This window comes from Bactrocera dorsalis, unplaced genomic scaffold (assembly GCF_023373825.1).
Source record: "Bactrocera dorsalis isolate Fly_Bdor unplaced genomic scaffold, ASM2337382v1 BdCtg097, whole genome shotgun sequence".
NCBI classification, from domain to species: domain Eukaryota; kingdom Metazoa; phylum Arthropoda; class Insecta; order Diptera; family Tephritidae; genus Bactrocera; species Bactrocera dorsalis.
Genome location: NW_026038148.1, coordinates 45,895 through 63,518, shown reverse-complemented (window position 1 = coordinate 63,518; position 17,624 = coordinate 45,895). Strand labels below are relative to the sequence as shown.

The following is a 17,624-nucleotide window of genomic DNA, read 5'->3' as shown; positions in this document are numbered from 1 at the left end:
AAATTATAACTGAAAATCTAGAGAGCGGAAGGGGCACGTTGGTTACTAATGGATGCAATATTACCATTGCAATATTGCACGAAATGTAGAAATCCTATAGCAAAATATGCAATAGTTAAAAACAACCCCAATGCAGACACAGGAATAGCAGCGAAATGTATGGGTTTACGTATTATGACAGGGTTGCAATGATTTTGCTACGCCTCAATGCAAAATTAATATGGGTTCTGCAGTCATTGCCTGTTTTGTTGTGCCATTGCACGGATTGCAAAAGTTAGCAATCTTGGCACCTTTGGACCTTATTATTTTTACACTTTTTTAATATCCTCCAAGTTAAAATAAATTAGTAAAATCATGTATTCGAATTTCTTTAGACACATTGGGGGGATTCTCGTGGTACCACATTATGAGAGCAAGATAATTTCTCTAATATTTGGTACTATAACTCCGCATGTCAATTAGTGGTTTCAAACTCTTTATAATAGCCGCACATATAAATTCAATTTAAAAACTAATTGAACTCTTAGTTCCAGACCGGACTAAATATTCTTTTAACTTATCATAATTTTCTGTTTAATAGTACCATTTTGGAAATTTCATAATATATTAGGGGTATTCTCTTGCTCTTGCAAAACCCTTGCACGGTGCACGAATTGCAGATTTTTCCACCTAATGCAACGGCACAACAACAAACACACGCAGAAAAATATTTGCAAGATCTGTAAAATATGTCAGACCAAAACCCATGTTTATTTGCGTGCAATGTCATGCAAAAATATAATTGCAACCCTGTTTTGCTGTAATTTTACTTGAATACATAATTTGACGTTAAATTGTTAAGGAAGGTAAATTTTAAATTATAGATTTGTTACAGTTTTTTTTGTTAAGAATGAATGCAGAAGGTGCGCCAATTCACAATAGCTACGCACAATAGTCATTTACAATAAATTGACCGAATCAGCTGTATATATCATTAGATTCTGCAATAGGTGCTCTCGTGTCTTTGTATATTTCGGTATAGGATTTTTGCAATCTGCAATCTTGTAAGAGCAAGAGAATCCCCCTATTATTTTATTTACATGTCAAAGTTTGTATAAATATATCAACACTGTAGTCACATGATAAGCAATTAAACTCAGATATGTTATAGACGAACGTCAACTCGACGTCAATCTGACATTTTCTCGTTGCCACCCAAAGTGTACAGTTTTTTATATCTTTGGTTTTTAGTTATTTTCGCAGAGTTATTTGCAATAAATTAAATACTTCCTTTTTTGAAGGAAGCATAAAAGCAAAACCTAAAATAAAACGGTGGCAGAATTAATAATTTTCTGAAAAAATATAAATGAAGTGTAGTGTAAGTGTACATACGAAACCAAAAATGTGTACATGAAATCAAAATTTTGAGCAATTTTTGGAACACATCAAGAAAAACCAAAAAATACAGGATACAAATTTGCAGTGAATCAAAAGAAAAGAAAATAATAAAACGAGATCAGACTTTGCGAAAATTTTTAATATAATCCACTGAAATATTCACATTTGTCAAAAAGATCCTTTTGCATGCAATTATTCATCGTAACTTCTGAATCACACCCTAAAAAGATAAGAAGAGTAGCGTGTGGTTTGCAACAAACCCATACTTGGCAATCAATGAATAGTGAAAATATATAATCAAGTTTAATATTCCGGCTATTATTCCTCTAAAATTTACGCTGCGCATACACATAATAAAAGTATAACAATCGAATCGACGGAAAATAATATTCATTTATTTCTTCTTTTTAATATTTTCATCGAATCTTAATGTGTGTACATATGTATGTGGTTACGTTATACCCTTAAGTACAAAGCAGTTGCTTAATTCGAAGACTACTTAACTCTCCTATATAATAAATATATCAATTTGGATCTAAGAAATCTATAAGGTAAGTGAAGTGGTACAATATTTAATTAAACATAAGTACATACGTGAAATTTTATAATTTAAGCTCAAATGTAATTAATTCAGAATGCGATTAGGCCTTATTATTCTTGAAATTGAAAAATAAAAATGCGGATTAATTTTTTTAACATCATTGTAAAAATTTGCTTTACCTCACGGAAACTACATGCCATAGTTTCATCAACATCACAAAATAAGGCAATGATGTACAAACTGATATATGTACATATATTAAATATATACATAGATATTAAAAATGGTTGATTTTTCATACAGTTTTTATTTATACATATGTACATATGTACGTTCGCTGTTTATCTTGATATTGTTTGAACACAAAATATAACCGAATAATCGTAAATCATCGGTTTTCGAAATAAGTGTTTGTAAACATATATACTATACTTAAATATACGGTGATATATTAATTTAGTATACGTTTTGTACATATACTATCTTACGTCTAAACTACCTATATATTGACAAAAAATAAATGGATTATTTTATTTTCAATTATATTATTTCAGGACTCAGTCGGTCGTATTGTCAGATACTTCCATACCATAATTGAAGCAAATTCAATATCTTAAAGTATATTGAACGGAAATGCGACCAGCTATACAACCTGGTATACGTGTAGTACGTGGACCAAATTGGATATGGCAAAATCAAGGTATGCTAAAATTTAGAAATGTTTTAACTAAAACATTTACTATCATCGAAAAATTAATGAATTTTAAAATTAAATACAAATGAAATTATGACAAATTAAAATATTGTTAGACGGATTTGATGTGTTGGGTGTAAAAACATAGCTCTATGTGTTACATCTTCGAATAGAGGCTCTCAAAGGCCTACAAAAAGAGTCGGCCACTCCCGTAATTATTTTTGTACCGTAGAAAACGTCGCTGAAACCGGATACAAAACGTACGTCCTGGTTACATAGACCCGACTGTTGAAAGAAAATATAAAATATAATCCATATATCAAATTCATTTTCTGAGTCCAAGACTGATATTTCATTAACGCTCCTTAATAATGCATAACATCCGAAATATGATAGTATTATATTAATGTAAACAAATTAAATGAAACTAATTAAAATTCGTTATGAAAATGTGTGGTGATTCTTTTGGTACACCGTATAACTTTTATTGCCATATCGATGAGCACAAAACAAGTGAACAATTTCTTTGACATTAAACATAATGATATCAAAATGTTAAAATTTGTGTGAGAGAATATAAGTTAATATAACATACTCAGAGTTTAATTACTAGAAAATGCAGTAATATTATGTTTAATTGCAATTTTTTAATGAAAACACTGCGAATAAACCTAAGACCGAATAATATACCTTTCATTGTTACCCTTAAAAGTGTCTTTATATATTTAAAATTATTTAAACAAAAAAAAAATAGTAGTAAAATGTTAATTTTTTCAGATCAATATTAATTTTCCACCTATGTATATCTATTATACATATATATTTAAATCTATTGGTATAGTGTTTATGACCTTATTTACTGAAGGCCGCGTTTTTTCTTTTAATTCATCTGTTTAATGTTCTGCGTTTGTAATGTGCTTATACATATATAGTAAGTGTAGCATATACAATACTTTTAAATTTAGTGCGTCTATACAAGAGTTTAATTTAATCATTATACATACAGATGTAGCACGCGACTATATATTAAAGTAAACATTGTTATATTTAAGATCTTACATATGTATGTATATACATATGTACTTACGCAGTAAGAGCTGTAACGATCACCATAGCTACGAAGATGCATGTGTGCTGTTGTTGTTGATGCCGCTACATCAATACATTGGCCGTCGTCAATATCGGGCTACCATCAGCGTATGAGGTGACGGGAATTTCCGTTTCCACGACAGCTGGGTCTAAGTAACCGGTACAGACCTGGATTTTAATCCGGACGAAGACTGTCAACTCGGTATTCCTCGAAATTAATTCCGAAATAAATTCTGTCGCTTCAACAACGAGAAAAACTTGGTAATTCCCTCGAGTGGTTTAGAGAGTTTCGAAATGCAGAAAAGAAGAAATGGGGAGAAAACACCACCCTACAGGATGTCCTATTTAATCCTTCTTGATTTGAAGTTTTTACCTCGAAACTGTACGGATGTTTATCTACCGCGCGGGTAGTTCATATATGCACTGTGGTGTTATTTGGCAATGTGGGGTGTTGCAGGAGCAGATGCCTGTTGTACCGGACCACGTATGACACACTCCACTCACTCCAGAACACGTCGTGAAGTGACGCCAGCCAGCATAACAATAACACTTGACGGATGTGACGTTTCGACTTCTGATTTACTGACATACGGAACAGTCTGTGCGAGGAACCAGTAGTTGCTGGTCCTTTGCTGGTTGTCGCAGCTGTGCGTTGAGAGCCTGTGGTCACGTAACTTCCTGTGTCTTAAGGCCGCATCTGATCTTATGATGGCTCCATCCATTCCATGTATAACACCTAACCGAGGTGAACTTTGAATGGAGCCTTCTAGCGCAAACGCAATAGAAAAATTCCTCAGGATCTGGTTAGGACTCAATGCCAGCACGGGCCAAGAGGAGGCGGAGCATCTCGTCCCGCATGACTCTATTTAGCCCTTTTTGTTAAAAGTCGGGAAATATAATATTTAAGCGCCTATAATACATTTTTATAATGTTCTTGTCGAATGGACATGCATCGACGATTACTTCCGTAGGAATGGGTAGTGTCGACACCGTAAACTTTATTAAATTTAACGACGTTACGATAATCCACAGAAATAAAGTCGATAGGTTTCTCCATATAATTATTAAGGCTAATCGTTGAGAATATAGTTTTCCGTATTCTCTTATGCATCAGAATTGGTCTTACAGCCTATTTAGAAGTAGGGATGTAAGTGATTATAGCATGCGACATGTAAACCATATTGCACACAATAGTACGTACTGTATGAATAATTATCTACATTTGGATATCCCTCAGATATATGCTTATATGTATACCTATGTGTATGTTTTTCAAAAGTGCCAGAGTGTAAAAACACAAACAATTTGAAGCATCACGCCTCACATTCATTTGCATTTTGTTGGGGACGCATCCTCGCGTTGTACAAAAAAAAAAAATACAAACACGCGCCCATTTCTATTTTTGGAGTTTAGTTGGCAGATACCACAACTTTTACGCACGAACGTTTCGATATGATAAGAAGACCAGAAGGGCAGAATGACAGAATACTTTCTTTGTGTGTACTGTGAGTTATAAATAAGGGAAATGGAGGAAAATGCAGCAATCTTTGGTATTAACTCGAAAAGGAAGTTGATTATCCCCTTGACATATTGAATATTTCCGAAAATACTTTTATATACATTCATATATACATATGGCTATACATACATACATATGTACTCGTATTTAAATTTAAAGCAATGTTGTTGCATATAAGAAGAAAAAGTGTTGTTAAAAGACTTCGGCAGATCGTTTCATTTCTTCGTCTAAGTAAACCCCAAATTGAGATCAGCCAATATTAAGAACGAAATACGAAAAAGTTTACATAAAGAATACAGTCATGAAAATTAAAATTGTTGTATGCATTGTTGAAATTACTTTTTATTGAGTTATAATAATTACTGAGTTGTGATACTACCTTCAGACAATTAGGGATCATAGAGTTTCATCCACTCCCGGGTAGGCGAATTTTTACAAAAATTTAAAGAAGTAAAAATTTAAAATTTTATTTTCAAATTTAATAGTCAAAATTTAAGTGATAAACCTAAAACCAGAGTTAAAAATTGATCAAATTTAAATCGTTTGAATATATTAGTTAGCCGATCAGGGCTCTGGAGTATTGAACACTATGTAGAAAATGAAGTTCGAGATGAAAATTCTAAAACAATTCTCTTTTTTCAAATTTTAATTATATTCTTGGGAACAGGATATTAAGTTCACAACGTCTTGGACAGCTCAAAAGAAGCATCGGAGACCACCTTAGACCTCATTTAGTTCTTTTCTAACTAAAATGCTTCTTTGTCGGATCCGCCAATATCGCATAACTGGAGCATATACATAGCTGGGATTCAAACTGACCGATCCAACGCAATCCTTCTATGGAAAACTTTTTTATCTGGCAAGGTATCCTCCCAGAGAAGGGAAAAATATTATTATCTCGGGCGCCGCTAAATCTTCAAACTTTTTGTTTAGATCGGACCACTATAGCATATAGTTGCCATTTAAACTGACCAATCAAAATAAAGAAAAAAAACGTTTATGGTACAAAAAAGGCAGCTGTGAAGGGTATTATAGTTTCGGTGCAGCCGAAGTTAACGTTTGTTCTTGTTTTTTATTATTCAATTAATAAATAATCAATATTAAATTAAAAATGTAAAAATTATTGGCCGCTCGTCTATAACGGCAGGAAGCCATCAGTCAATATTAATATGAATGTACTTGTACGAGTATATTGTCTATAGCTCGGGTATTTTCATGTCCAGTGATGGGAAATATTACTGAGTAATAGCATTGTAGTACTATCAAATTGAAATCATTTCCAATGAAATAGTTACAAAGTGTTTTCGTTTGTGCCAATTATATAATCGGAACTGTACGTACACATACAAATAGTGTATACCTATGTACGTTTGTATATAGCGGAAATCCGTGTGCAGTGTTCACTTGGCAATGCTGGAGTTTTCGGATGTACTCTATGCGTATTTGTATATACAAGTAGAATTTGATTTTATGCCGTGTAGATACAAAACATCTGCTGGAAGCGCGATTTTTTATAAATAGCAGCGCGTGTAATTAAAAATACCTTAGTATGTGTGCCTATGCACACAATTTAAGCATCGTTTATAGCCATTATATGCATACTTATGTATGTACATATGCACTACTATATATCGTATCCCCCGCCCTATTCGAATGTGAAATTCTAAAATCATTCTTACAACAACTCTATTCTCTTCCGATAGACAACGGAGAAGGTCACGTTGGCACTGTCTGTGAGATTGGGCGCTCTGGATCGACACACTCACCAGAAAATACAGTTGTAGTCAATTGGGATTCTGGACACCGAACAAATTATCGTGTTGGTTACCAAAATCAATACGATTTGATTATCGTTGATAACGCGCAAGTTGGTAAGTAACAAACAATTGTCATTTCATTTTCTCAATTTAATACTTCTATAGATAATTGAAAAAAAGGAAACAAGTTTTTGTAGTCGTAAGTAGGATAGAGAAAATAAAACTCGGACTTTTGCTAAATTATTATTATATATGTGTATAATATTTTATTTTATTATAATAAATAATTATTGGCTATAATCGCGTAAGCGGTGTCTGCGCCAGTAAAGAAGCAGAATAAATTTTGAAAAAAGAATGTCTAGTGATCTTAGTGAATTTATACCATTTTGTAGCAAAATGCGGCTCAGATATAATGATAGAAAATGAAAATTTCGATATCAAAAAGATAAAAAATATTTGTTGGTTTGAAAACTAAATTCGTGCTGTTTGTCAAGAGTTGGTGTAACTTTGTTTCAATATTTTGAACATGCGTTGGAAAGCTACTCTTTGGGTGTCTTTTTCAGTATTCATTTGAAGAATAAACCACAAATTTTCAATTATGTCGAACTCTGTGGCTGAAAATGGTGTTTTTGCAAGAAGTTATTTGCCAATACTTTAATAAGATGAAAACCTCAGCCTTCTGCCTACCAATTGTTCCGAACGATGCCAAGACGCCCAAACTTTAATAAGGTTTAATTCAGAACATCAAAATCTAAGAATATCACATAAGTTCTTTTGTTTTTATTTAGTTATAGATCCAATACGTTACTGAATAGAGTTTTGAGAAAAAATCTGCAAAGGAAAAGTTTTAATTAATATAGAAGTACAATAATGGCAATATTAGTTACATAACTGTTTTAATATATTTGAATAAATGTAAAATACTTAACTATATTTTTTCTTAATATATTTTAGGCGTACGTCATTCGAATGTGGTTTGTGATGGCTGCTCAAAGCCCGGCATAGCTGGCATTGTTTTTAAATGCGCTCAGTGCTCTAACTACCATCTCTGTGCTAATTGCTACGGCGCTGATCTGCACGATACGGATCATACATTTATACGTTACACAACACCTACGTCACTTGGGTATGTTTTGAATGCTATACCTGCCCATATTTTAATATCTATTGTTTTCGAATTGTATATTATCAGTAATGAATTTTATTATTTCTTAATCCTTTTTTAATGCTAGTTCATTGCACTTTGCAGACATGCATATACTTTACTTACATATAACAATAAATAAAAAAAAAATAGGCAAAAGAAAACAAATCTATAAAGAATGTATTATTCTAGGCACATTGAAGTATGTCGAAGATTGAAATGCAAACGATTCATCTAAGAAGAAACAACTTTGTACACTTGTTGTCTTAGTTCTTTTTAAAGTAGAATTCTAGAATAAATTTATAAGCTTAAAACTTTATAAATTGTGGCCTGAAATTTAAATTTTGTATATTAACTGTGCGAATTCAATTTACTTTAAGTGTTCGCCTGCCTCCAAGAAAGAATTCCAAACGCATTCAACTAAAAGGTATATTCATTGGAGCAAAAGTTGTACGCGGCCCTGATTGGGAGTGGGGCCAACAGGACGGTGGCGAAGGTAATTTTTTGAACATATACATATGTACATATATATTTTTGCAATTACAAAGGCATGTGATGTACAACTAATATTTTATATATATTCTGAAAGGCAAAACCGGGCGTGTTATGGAAATTCGTGGTTGGGACAATGAGTCTTGCAGAAGTGTAGCAAATGTTTCTTGGGTCACTGGTTCAACGAACGTCTATCGCTTAGGCCACAAGGGTAACGTCGACTTAAAGTGTACTTTTCCGTCAATTGGAGGTTATTATTACAAAGACCACATGCCTGTATTGGGTAAGCAGTTAATATATTCACAAAAATATGTTTAGTTGTGCATAATACAATTTTTTTATAGGACAAACTGAAGAGCAGCAGCCTGTGGTGCCTACTGGGAAGCCATCATTCTCAGTCGGTGATCGCGTAAAGGTGTGCCTTGATGTTGATGCTTTGATGAAACTGCAACAAGGTCACGGTGGATGGAATCCTCGAATGGTAGAACAGTTACCAAAATTGGGCGCCGTCCATCGCATTACCGAAAAGGGTGACATACGGTAAATGTCTTATTGATTACACAACATTGCATTTAATTAATTCAAATTAATTAAATAAAATTATTTTCAACTTTTAGAGTACAATACGATAATTGTCCTAATCGTTGGACATTTCATCCGGCTGCACTGGTTAAGGTTATATCTTTTCGCGTTGGCGATCTAGTGACTATTATAAACGATGCGAACAAGGTGCAGCAACTGCAAAAAGGACATGGCGAATGGATTGATCTTATGCGTTATGTAAGCATTTAAAAATTATTATACTAAAAACAGGGTATATTAAGTTTAACATTCCAAAAAAAAATCCGATACGTTAAAATACATAGTATATATGTATAACTGATCAGCGTAACAAGCTGAGTCACTTTAGCAGTGTCTATCTGTGTATACGCGAGCTAGTTCCTAATTTTTGAAATATCGATCTATAATTGTGCACACGACATTTTCTCCCCGAGAACCAACCAAATGAACAATCAAATACATTTCCTTGAATGAAAATTTTTGTATTTGACGAATTATTTTAAAAAAATTTCGCACGGATTATTGTTTAAGAGAATGATTCAATTTGTTGTCGTACAAACCGAACGATCAAAACCAAGTTCTTATATGAAAAATTTTTGTATCTGACAAGGCGTCTTTCCGAAATTTGGCTCGTTTATTATCTAAGGTATCGGTACAATCTTCGAACAATTACAGCATATAGCTGCCATACAAAGTGAGCGATCAAATGCAAAGTTCTTTTATGGAACCTTTTTTATATGTAAAGATACCTTTCATAGGTTCATAAGTCTAGGTTCAATGCAACCGAAGTTAATTTTTTCCTTGCTTTTTGCTAAATTATTGATTTTTTAATTGAATGCAACTTATCAAAGTTGCAGGGAGTAAGATGAGGTGGAAACATCTAGACACATTTTCCTTCACTTAATTGTTCAGCTTTCGCCAGATTAAGGTTAAAGCTTCTCGGTTACCATATTCTCATGATCCCGGCGATACAAATAAATCAATAAATTTGTGGCCGCCTCTAGCCGCATTGTAGATATACGACCCAACCGAACCCAATTAATTAAGTTATTTATTTTAATTTTATGTTTAATATATTTTAATTTAAAAAAGTACTGAATCACTCTTAAATTCTAAAGTATTAGATTTTAAAACAAATCGAACTGTTTTTCATTAAGACTTTTTACTTTTGATAGAAAAACCAATTCGTAAAATTTCTAACCAATCCATTGTTATTTGCTCTAAATTCATAATTCAAAAATTATCATTTTAGGCTTTGGGAAAGCGTTGTAAAGTGATAAAAGTGTATTCGGATGGCGACTTGCGTATTCAACAACTCGATGATGGTTTCGAATGGACACTAAACCCGAAGTGCGTACATTTGGAACGATCACCTTTGGCTACGGCGGCAGAACGATCAAATAGTATGATGGACCTGAGCCATAGGCGCATTGATCATGTAATGACACCGCTATCGGGCCTGTCTGGCACTTCTGTTGCCGATAAGTTGGTGCGTGAGGCGGCTCATGGTCATTTAGATTTTGTCAAACAATACTTGGACGCTCATCCGGAACAAGTGAATGTGATGAGTGGAGGCAAAGCTTGTGTACAAGTGGCTGCTCATCAGGGTTATGTTGATTTAGTTAAATATCTTATAGCCAAAGGTGCCAATGTGAATGTTGTAGACAAAGAGGGTGATTCTGCACTTCATTATGCTGCTTTCGGTAATCAACCCGAAACCATGCGGGTTTTACTACAAAATGGAGCTGATATAAATTTTCTCAATTCGAGTCACTGCTCAGCATTGCATATATGCGCACACAAGAAGACGCCACACTGTGTACGTGAACTACTGCAATTTGGAGCCGATGTGAATATTCAAGATTCGTACGGTGATACGGCTTTGCACGATGCCATCGGCAAGGAAAACTCCGAAGTTGTAGAACTGCTTTGTAATGCGCCAAACTTAGATTTTTTCATAAAAAATAATCGCGGATTTAATGTGCTGCATCATGCTTCGCTTAAGGGCAACGTCGTGGCGGCTAAACGCATACTGCAGCTGGCACGACAACTAGTCAATGTCAAAAAGGACGATGGTTTTGCTGCTCTGCATTTAGCCGCACTCAATGGTCATGCGCGCGTTGTTGAAACACTGGTAATTGAGGGACTTGCAGAGATTGATATACGAAATAACCGACGACAAACTCCATTTCTCTTGGCCGTTTCCCAAGGACATGCGTCTGTAATTGAACGTCTTGTTTCGCTCCGTTGCGATATTATGGCTCGTGATGAAGATGGCGACAATGCGATGCATTTGTGTGTTATTAAGAAAACTAATTTGCAACAGGCAGCCGAACCGTCTGGAGAAGACTCACCGAAAATACGGTCTATCTATGATAACCTTTCACACATCCTCGATGATCGTCTCATGTATTCGATTCTATGTTACTTGTCATCTTGTGGCTGCCGTGTGGAACAAAACAATAAGGGTACCAACATTTTTGATTGGATTACAAATAAAGATATGAAACAGCTGATTTTGAGATATCAAAGTCAAATAGGTGCCACAACATCGTCATCGTCAACGACCAACGAAGCAGCCACCTTAAATTCGGCTGGTGAGATGGAAAACAATATTCAAGCACTTAATTTGAATACAGATAATGATGGTGCAACAGCTGGAGCTTCTGCAACAGTAGTGCATAGCAACAATGCTGCTGATATCATCACAGATGTTTTGCAACCGAATACTTTTAATCAGATACCAACGCCTCATTGCAGTACCCCAACTCATCATGTTGAGAACTCAACTGACGAACCAGCAGGCGCAAAGAAACTGAACTCCGATCGACAAGCTCAGACTAATCCAGTAGTTGGTGGCAATAATGTGTTGGACACACAACAGTACGTACATATGACGCCGATTCCTTCTACTTCAGGTGCCACACAGTTAACTGGGAATCGCAAAGTATCGCGTAATCGTGTCGAAGGAGCTGCGGCGCCCAAAGCAAGTCCCAAAGCGACACCTCCACCGCCACCACCCACTAATGTGCCCTTCCACATTGGTCCACAGGAGTGCATAGTTTGTGATGAAAAGTTACAGCTAATTAAATTCGAGCCGTGCCAACATCAAATTTCTTGCGAAGAATGTGGCCTGCGTATGAAGAAGTGCCTGCGGTGCGGCGTACAAATAGAGCGACGCATAGCTGCCGGTGGGCGTGTTGTATTCAGTTCTGATCAGACTCGCGTACCCTCAGCAGATCGTTTGCGATATCTGGAAAACAAAATACAGGAATATGAGGAGACACACTACTGCAGCATTTGTATGGAACGTACGCGTGATGTCGCCTTTTTGTGTGGTCATGGTGCATGCTCACGTTGTGCGGAAACTTTGCGCACCTGTCATATGTGTCGCAAAACCATTCTTAGAAAAATAAACTTATATTAGAAAAGCTTCAAGCAACCTGGTAACGTATATATCAGTGCGAGCTGAGGAAGCTGGTATTCTTTACAAGCTTGTAAATTGTAAATAAAAAAGGAAAATATGAACAGCAGTCATACATATGTATATCCAGTGTTGATTCTAACTGATCGATTAAAATGTTGAGAATATCAACGAAAGTCAATATTAAGGTGACGATAATAAACGTTAATACTATATGTTCACGATTATGTTTATGACTACGGTGAAAACCACTATTATGTTTATTATTTATTTCGAACATGCATATTTGCAAATACGTAGTCATATGTACAAACATGCATAAATTTTAGATATGTGTTCTTATTGTAACATATTTGTTAACATATGTATTTCATTATGCTGCAATTTCAGTTGTATTCATTATTATTTTACGAATTCAGCATAACGTTAAATAAACATACACTCATATCCCTACACCCATAAACACATGCTTATAAAAATTAGTGATCATTTGCATGGTTCCATAAGACCAAATGTTTGTAAATTGAATTAATAATTTAAAAAATCGAAACATGTAAAACTATTCTTCAGATCATACATTAGTGTCCACTTATACCAAAATTAAATGTATTATAAAAAAATATATAAAAATTGGTAAATTTATTTAATATGGATGTAAATTATAGGATTCTTTTAAATGATCCCACGATTTCAGTTAAACTGAAGCGCAACATGCATTTGTTGTTATTATTTTGAAACATTCACCTTTGTACTTCTTTAAACTCGAGCCCTTGATGGAAATAGTCGTGATTTTTTCGCAGCGGCAGAAAACATTCTTAAAGCAATTTGGGGGAAAGCTGCCGAGTTGACAGTCACTAACGGGCTAAAAATCCTAGTTCGTTATGTGCTATGACACTCAATATGAATACGTCGTGTCAGATTACTTCCCAACCGACTGACGTGGAAATAGATGTAGGATCAGACCATGGTGCGCGGTTAAACCTTGTTAATTAATCGGGTTTCTTCCTTTTATCTGATGTAATATTGGATATATTGTTTTGTAACTCGTTTTTTTAAGATTGTATTTAAATTTTGTTGAGTGTATTTCATGTACATATATTCGGTACACGCATACCGAATATTATTGTTGCTCCAACACTATCAGCTGTTTCTATTGCTTTGATAACTTTTCCGAACAGCTGATCATACAGCAAAAAAATTATTTAAAATGAATTCGGTAATTGTATTTAGTATTTCGCAATATTTAGCTCGAAATTTAAAAGTGCTGAATCTGCGGCAGGTTTTAAAATTAAAAACAATAAATGGTATTGAAGTAGTTAATAATAGAAACATAAACAACCAAAACCAAAAAAAATGGAAAAACGAACCGCAACATTTATTAAATGCGGCTGAACAAGGCGAAGAAAATCGGAAACAGCGTAAATGGTCAGGTTATATGGCGCCTTCAAAAATGGGTATTGTTGCCAGTGGTGCATTCACCTTCGGGCTCTTCGGTAAAACAAAAGACGAAGAAACGCCAGAGGATAAATTAATAACTATTATTAAACGTTCAGTATTATGTATACAACGGCAAGAATTTGATAAAGCAGAACAAATGTTGCACCTAGCATTACGTATGGCTCAAGATTTGCAAAGTAAAGAAGGTGTTACCTATATTTATGATGTCATGGCGAATCTTGCTATGGAGCGGGAACAATTCAAAAAAGCAGAGAAATTGTTTGCTGAAGTAATGAAAAGATTGTTCAGTGAAGGTTATGGCGAAAATAGCTCCCAGGTATTTTCTACTTAATCGGTGGTGTTTGAATTTATTTTTATATATTTCTATTAAGAAGTCAATTTAGAAAACCATTTTCAGGTAATGCACATTAGCGCCAAACTGGCTCACATGGCTCAATTGCAAGGGGAATTGGACAAAGCTTTGCAAGGGTTTACATGGACTTTGAAACGTATTGAGGATCATATGAAGCAAACTCCGAATGACAAGGATGTCCAGGAACTGCTAGGACTAACAAAAAATTGGTAAAACATTTTTATCCGCAATAAAACTTGCTAATTAAGATTTTTTGACTCATTAGGTTCGGTCAATTGCAAATGAAACTTGGCAAATATGCTGATGCAAAAAAGTCATTTCAAGAGGCTTATGACACATTAGTTGAAGTTTACGGACGAATAAACGAGGAATCAATAACCATCCTGAATAACCTTAGTGTGGCGTGTGTTAATGTAAGTAGTGCAAGAATTTATTATTTAACAATTAAGAAAGAGCTATGTTCGGGTGTTACCGCGTCGCGTCATTTTGATTATTTATATGCTCGTTTCTATCTATATCTACCTCGATTTAAATGTTGGAATAGTAATACTAAATACATTTGAGTTCATTTTTCATCATTCAAAAAATATAACTTTAACTTTTGTCAAATTACAAACTTTTTAAATACACTTAATTGAAACAATTCTTTCATTTTTAGCTTGAGGAATATGAACTGGCCAAAAAGTATTTAATGGATGCTTTAGAATTGGTGAAAGAATTGAAAGATACTGCACAAGAAGGCGTTTTGCAAGCCAATTTGGGGTTAATTTATCTGCGGGAAGGTTTAATAGCAAAAGCCAAAGAAGCTTGCTCGCTAGCTTGGAGGATTGGCAAGAATAGTAAAAACTTGGATGCGGTCGAACAGGCCGAATACTGCCTTAACGAAATAAAATCTTTTGTACAATGAAGAACATCGACGACACTACCACTGTCTTACACAAATGTAGTTGAATACCATTGTAAATAAAGCTGTCCTGTGGCAAATAAGCTATGTGAATTGCTTGACATTAATATAATTTGTACAAAACTCTACTATACTATTTATTTTAATAAACATTTATAGTGATTGAAAACAATAATTTCGGTACAAAGATTTTATTTATAATAAAATAATTAATTAAAAAGGGTTAATTACTTTGCATTATGCTTACAAAAAAATGCTACTAAATAAATTTCAATGCATAACATTTTTTTTTCCAATTTATGTTTACTCTAATTTGGCGATGAAAATCATTAAACCAACACCAATTAGCATAGCCACAATCTCCTTAATTGACTGGCCTAATTTTGTGGATTCCTCCAACAATTCGGGAAGCACACTCACGGTTGCGATATATATAAATCCGCCTGCTGTGAATGGTAGGACCCATGCCGTAGAACCATCTTCACCACTAGCCCCCAGTAAAGCTAGTGCAGTTCCAGCAATAGCGCCGAGCGCAGTAACTAATTGCAGCATCATTGCCTGCCGTTTCGTACAACCGGACTTAATTAGGATGGCGAAATCTCCAATTTCATGAGGTACTTCGTGCAATAATATCGTAATTGTTGTTACAATTCCGATACTATTTCCGGCCAAGTATGATGCGCCAATAGCCAAACCGTCAGTAAAATTATGAGCAAAATCGGCAGCTAAATTTAAATATCCAGTTATTTTTACCTCGTTAGCTTCACTATCATTTTTAACAGCTTTGCGACTATCCGTCTTTTTAGCATCAGTTTTTTGATCAGATTTTGATGTTTTCGCACTTTTTTCTTTTGGTTGTGAATGACCATGACTGTGTCCGTGCTCATCACCTTTTAGGAGCCTTACTAACTTCTCAACTGCAAGGAACGCAATAATTCCACCCAACACCCATAGACCAACTCTCATATCATGCCCATGGTCATGGTCATGACCATGACTGTGACTATGAGCTTCTTCATGAGAGTGATGCTCATCGTGACTATGTGGATGAGTGGAATGTGGGATAAGATGTAGAAAAGCGTCACCCAATAAACCTCCAGATGCAAATGCCAATATAATTTTAAGACGAGGCTTCATTGCTTCACTATTGTCTAAGCGAATAGTATATAGCAACACAAATGGCGCAGCGCTAATGAGCAATGTGGACCCAATAGAGTGTATCCAAATACTTGTCATATCTAAAATATAAAAAGTTTTCAAACACTATAAATAGACGTGATAAAAATACTTACCTACTGGGGCTTTAGCCTTCTGCTGGTGATGCTCATGTTTATGATTTCCTCTAAGGTGATGGTGATCATCTTCATGATCGTGATCGTGACCGTGATCATGTGAATGAGGATGATGATGGTCATGGTGGTGGTGATGATCATGATGATGATCATTGTGGTGGTGATGATCATGATGATCGTGTACTGGAGCAGGAACCTTTTTCGGATCGAAATTTTCATTCGCCTCTCTTGAATACTTGAAGCTTGGATTATCACTATGGCCAAAACTAAGTGATGGTAGTGAGAATATAATACCACACAATAGTATTCCCAACGCAATTTTACTTAGGTATTGACCCAAATTGCATTGCCGTACAATTGTCGCCATTGTTTTATAATTAAATATAACGCAGCAGGATTATAAAACTAATAATCTGTATACTCTCCACGTCACATCACAACATTAAGGCAGGTGCCGGCCTGTGGATAATTCTTCCCAACAGAATTGCCATATTATTATACTGTATTTATTCAGCAATGTTCCTTTACAACACCATTCAGAGTATACACAATCAGTAGCTTTTTTCTCTATCAGCCTTATTCGTGCCCTCACAAAAATCACCACCCTCACTATTGTGAGGTATTTATTTGTAAATATGTAATAATATGCTGTTAAGATGCAGCTGCTCCTGACTTGTTTTTTGACATTTTGAACTCCTAAAAATAAATTAAATAATTATATATGATCCAAATTCAATAGATTTGCAAAATTATTCACTTTTCTGTCCATTTTTCTCTCTTGATTTCTTTGTTTTTTTAAAAAGCTGGTTCACAGATAAGTGGTTTTAATGTGGTAAATATTTTGTGCTTTTTTCTTGTGACTTTTGAGCTGGAATAACCTCACAACAAACCTCACAAATATTTCCTCACAAATCAATTGTGATGTTCTCTCAGAATAGGACTGAATCGAATCGATGATAAACTGCCAGAATCAACTGTCGCATCTTCTCAGGCGATGTACAATTGTCCTTATTTCGTTAA

At 34.7% G+C, this 17,624-nt stretch overlaps 3 protein-coding genes across 3 annotated transcripts; 2 read left to right on the top strand and 1 right to left on the bottom strand.

The window, feature by feature from the left end:
* Positions 1–1,151: 1,151 nt before the first annotated feature.
* On the top strand, positions 1,152–12,817 carry LOC105224074 (E3 ubiquitin-protein ligase MIB2). Its single transcript, XM_011202049.4, has 10 exons — positions 1,152–1,357; positions 1,847–1,928; positions 2,473–2,618; positions 6,924–7,091; positions 7,932–8,103; positions 8,502–8,617; positions 8,711–8,896; positions 8,958–9,153; positions 9,231–9,393; positions 10,427–12,817. The coding sequence occupies exons 3-10, from the start codon at positions 2,552–2,554 to the stop codon at positions 12,599–12,601; spliced, it is 3,243 nt and encodes a 1,080-aa protein (XP_011200351.2). The 5' UTR covers positions 1,152–1,357; positions 1,847–1,928; positions 2,473–2,551; the 3' UTR covers positions 12,602–12,817.
* A 933-nt stretch (positions 12,818–13,750) lies between these two features.
* LOC105224073 (tetratricopeptide repeat protein 19 homolog, mitochondrial) lies at positions 13,751–15,487 on the top strand. Its single transcript, XM_011202046.3, has 4 exons — positions 13,751–14,372; positions 14,454–14,617; positions 14,674–14,821; positions 15,067–15,487. Exons 1-4 carry the CDS (start codon positions 13,806–13,808, stop codon positions 15,313–15,315), a joined length of 1,128 nt encoding a protein of 375 aa, XP_011200348.2. The 5' UTR covers positions 13,751–13,805; the 3' UTR covers positions 15,316–15,487.
* Positions 15,488–15,611: 124 nt separating this feature from the next.
* On the bottom strand, positions 15,612–17,082 carry LOC105224072 (protein catecholamines up). Its single transcript, XM_011202044.4, has 2 exons — positions 16,605–17,082; positions 15,612–16,550 (listed from the first exon to the last, which is right to left on the bottom strand). Exons 1-2 carry the CDS (start codon positions 16,969–16,971, stop codon positions 15,616–15,618), a joined length of 1,302 nt encoding a protein of 433 aa, XP_011200346.2. The 5' UTR covers positions 16,972–17,082; the 3' UTR covers positions 15,612–15,615.
* Between the last annotated feature and the right edge of the window lie 542 nt (positions 17,083–17,624).